The sequence below is a fragment of the Oryza glaberrima genome, chromosome 4 (genome assembly GCF_000147395.1).
Source record: "Oryza glaberrima chromosome 4, OglaRS2, whole genome shotgun sequence".
NCBI classification, from domain to species: Eukaryota; Viridiplantae; Streptophyta; class Magnoliopsida; order Poales; family Poaceae; genus Oryza; species Oryza glaberrima.
In genome coordinates this window covers 4,530,770-4,534,106 of record NC_068329.1, presented here as the reverse complement: position 1 = coordinate 4,534,106, position 3,337 = coordinate 4,530,770, and the positions used below count along the sequence as shown (strand labels likewise).

Here is a 3,337-nt window from a genome sequence, read left to right as displayed (position 1 = left end):
TATGAAAGTATCCATCAATCTTCACAGTTTTGTTTAATTCACTAAAAAAGTTAATATGTATATGCTCTGTAGGTGGGGAAAATCAGCTATATGTTGGCTAACAATAGTGTAGGGGGCTGCATTATGAGTTAAAACTGACCCCTGTAAACTGTTGCATGTATTCTCCATGTTGCAGGCCCATATTTCTTGGAACATCTTGCCATGCTGTTCACTCTGTGAGGCTGCTACATCCTCTATACAATTGCTCCAGAGACTAGCCAGAGCTCAAAAGAGGCATGTAGTTTAATCAGGGGAGAGACTATATTCATTAACAATCTAATCATATGTGCTGTACTTATCGTAGCGCCTTAGAACTATTGCAATTTTTGCTTGAGGAGTCTAAGATTTCGACAACTGATGTATACAAGAGCTGAGAGTGAATGTTGTATGTAAAAAGACGTACCCGTTTTTTCTTCTGTTGGCTTGTGCCCGTCATCGCTGCATGAGATTGTTTTCGTTTGCTCCCTGTCGGGGGCTCGTAATTTGGCCTCATGTTGTTATTTCGTAATTTTTGCCCAGAACATGTGAACAAATCGAGAACTGTCTCCTCTATCCAAATATATATATGTTACGTGTGGATTAAGCTCTCGGTACGGAATAATAGGAGATCAATATGTTAGACGGTTATTACCTATTCTAAACCCACTGCTACGAAAAACAGATAATTCGGAAGAAAAAAAACACAGCTAATTCGGTCTAAAAAATAACAGATAAATCGGCAGAATAAAATATAAGTGTAATTTGGACGGAAAAAATAACAGATAATTCGACACAAAAAATTCGGTTAGACAACGGATATTCTGTTAGACTTCTATCACCTAATCACGGCCTACATCGCTAGTATTTGTTTAAAAAACCTCGTGTATTTAAAACGGAATAATAGGACATCGTTAATATAACACAGGAAGGTCGATAAGTTTCGACAAGATTTTATAGATATATTCTTGCACGATTCAAAATGACTATGGAGTATATCGTTCCGCTATTTTTCCGTTTTTCCCTTTTTTGTTTAAAGATAAAAAGGATGGACAGGTACCGATCTCATTTTCATTCTTCATAATCTCCTTTCTCCCCGATCTCATCTTCCTCCGTGTGCATCTCTTACTCCGTCAATCTCATCTTCCTCCGTGATTGCAATATGTCTGGTTCCTCAGTGTATCCCGAAGCAGATTCTGCCGTTCAGGTATATCCCGAAGCAGAGGTGAGTGCATGTTCATGTATACACTTGTGAGTTCTGAGACATATAATAGACTTATTTATCTTCGATTACTAGTTGCCAGCAATGGTCTAAGAGTACTTCGGTTACTGCACATCTTATGCTGCCTAGATGTTATCCTTTTTCTTTTCCCTATGAATAGATCTACTCTCTTTGCATTGCGTGTACTGTATCTTAGATTCATTGGTTGGGTCCAACGCACTTTCCCTGGCCTTTATTTAGCTCGGATCCTGTTTACACTGTTTTCAAGCAATCAATCACCAAATTAAAACAGATCTGTAAACCCTGATTACATATGCGATCGACTTTTGGTCCTTGTCATCTGGTTGTCACTTAATTGTTTACGATTTGGGGATAATTTTCTTTTCTAATTCATTAGCGATGAGAGCGCCGTACATTGTTGAGAGACTATCATTACCATTTGTTGCACTAGCAATTCGCTCAAGTATATCGACATATTATGTTATTTCTTATTTAACCTAGTGCTTAATTTGTTACTCTATTTTTTGCCGTCTTCCGTTTTTTCTCTTAAGTATCAACTAACTCAAAAACTTGCATGAATAACCTAAACTTTGACCACAATTTTCTTAACCATTAGTCCACACAAAATGTTTGTTGTGAAACTAATTTGCTATTTGTCCATGTTTGACTTTTGTAACGAAATTTTGGAGTATTTTAAGTTTTTATTTTATTTTTTCATTTAGAAATGACCTAGATTATAGTATGTTGTTTCGTATTAGTAAAACTTATTATTAAGTCGCAGAATTCAACAGCCACCGAAACAACATCATCACTACGACATATAATCCGTCAAAATCGGTCGATGTCATGTGTTACTACTCAAGTTTGTTAATTGGCACAATAGTTTATATGATGATCAACTAAGCCGTTGATTTTTTTTCCTTCTTAAATGCAGCTTGATGATTTAACATGTGGCGATGAAAACATGTTAGCCATGTTTAATGTTCTAAAGAACAAAAAATCTGCAAGGCTCGAAAACCTTGTGTTGGCTAGAAATTCATTTTCCAGAACTGTATACAACATAAATACTTTTTCAAATCTTGTTTATGTTGGAAGGGTACAAATAACTGTGGATGGTGATGGCCGTCATATTGTATGTAAGTGTGTCATTACTTGTTTTCTATTTTTGTTGCTACAAATCTGTGTACTCTATACCTTGATGCTATTATATTTGTTGGTATAGACCCAAGGAATGCACCAACGACAGAAGACATAGCTAGTGGAAAGGTAAAAAATAACCATTTTATAATAAGGACGGATTTTAGGGACTGGCAGGTATGTAGTCATTTTTATATAATATTGTTAATGGTCTCCTCTTCGATTTGGTTGCCCATATTTTAATTCAATATGTTTTAATCTTGCTTCACATTTGTGGGTAGATGATGAAAGACATGGTTGTGGATGGTGAAGAGCTAATGCACGGTCCTCAGCTCACCACACATGGCACCAATGCCAGCAATACGCCACCAATCGTAGTCATCCAGGATGAGGAGGCGGCGGCCACCACCACGTGTGAGAAAATGGAGATGCAGGAGGCTCGCCACAAGTTGAACCGTAGTCTCTTCCAAGACGATGACAAATAATTACATTCACTGTAATCCTGCATAAGCCGTCTCCGAAGAAATCTAAGATGTGAGCTTCGCATTGGGAGGATATTTTTTCAAAAAGTTATGAGATGTTCATTTGTCAATAAGATGTTTTATTTTTAATATTCTAAGTTAGTTTGCTCGGATGTTCATTTGGAATAAGCTAGTTGATAAATATTTATTAAATGATACTCTATTTGGATATTTACTAAATGGAACTCTATTTGGTTATTCACGTGTGAGATACCTGTGGTTCAGTGCACAAATACTGCACCTTTGGTTAAGTGCGATTCTTCTTTCAGTCCAGCAGGGTTGCATTCATTCCCGAACCTGAAATATGAAGATTTTCGTTCAAAAATTGGCTCCAACAGAGTCCCTAGCGAAGTATGTGGTGATGTATTTCCTATAGGGTATACACTATATATAATTTTTATCCAGAAAATATATAAACGTGTTCAAGTAAAACAACTGGAAT

The 3,337-nt window shown here is 36.6% G+C and overlaps 1 protein-coding gene across 1 annotated transcript; it reads left to right on the top strand.

Moving 5' to 3' along the window:
• Positions 1-1,177: 1,177 nt before the first annotated feature.
• LOC127770123 (non-structural maintenance of chromosomes element 4 homolog B-like) lies at positions 1,178-2,859 on the top strand. The gene is made up of 4 exons (XM_052295798.1): positions 1,178-1,240; positions 2,172-2,373; positions 2,460-2,551; positions 2,656-2,859. The coding sequence occupies exons 1-4, from the start codon at positions 1,178-1,180 to the stop codon at positions 2,857-2,859; spliced, it is 561 nt and encodes a 186-aa protein (XP_052151758.1).
• Positions 2,860-3,337: the final 478 nt, after the last annotated feature.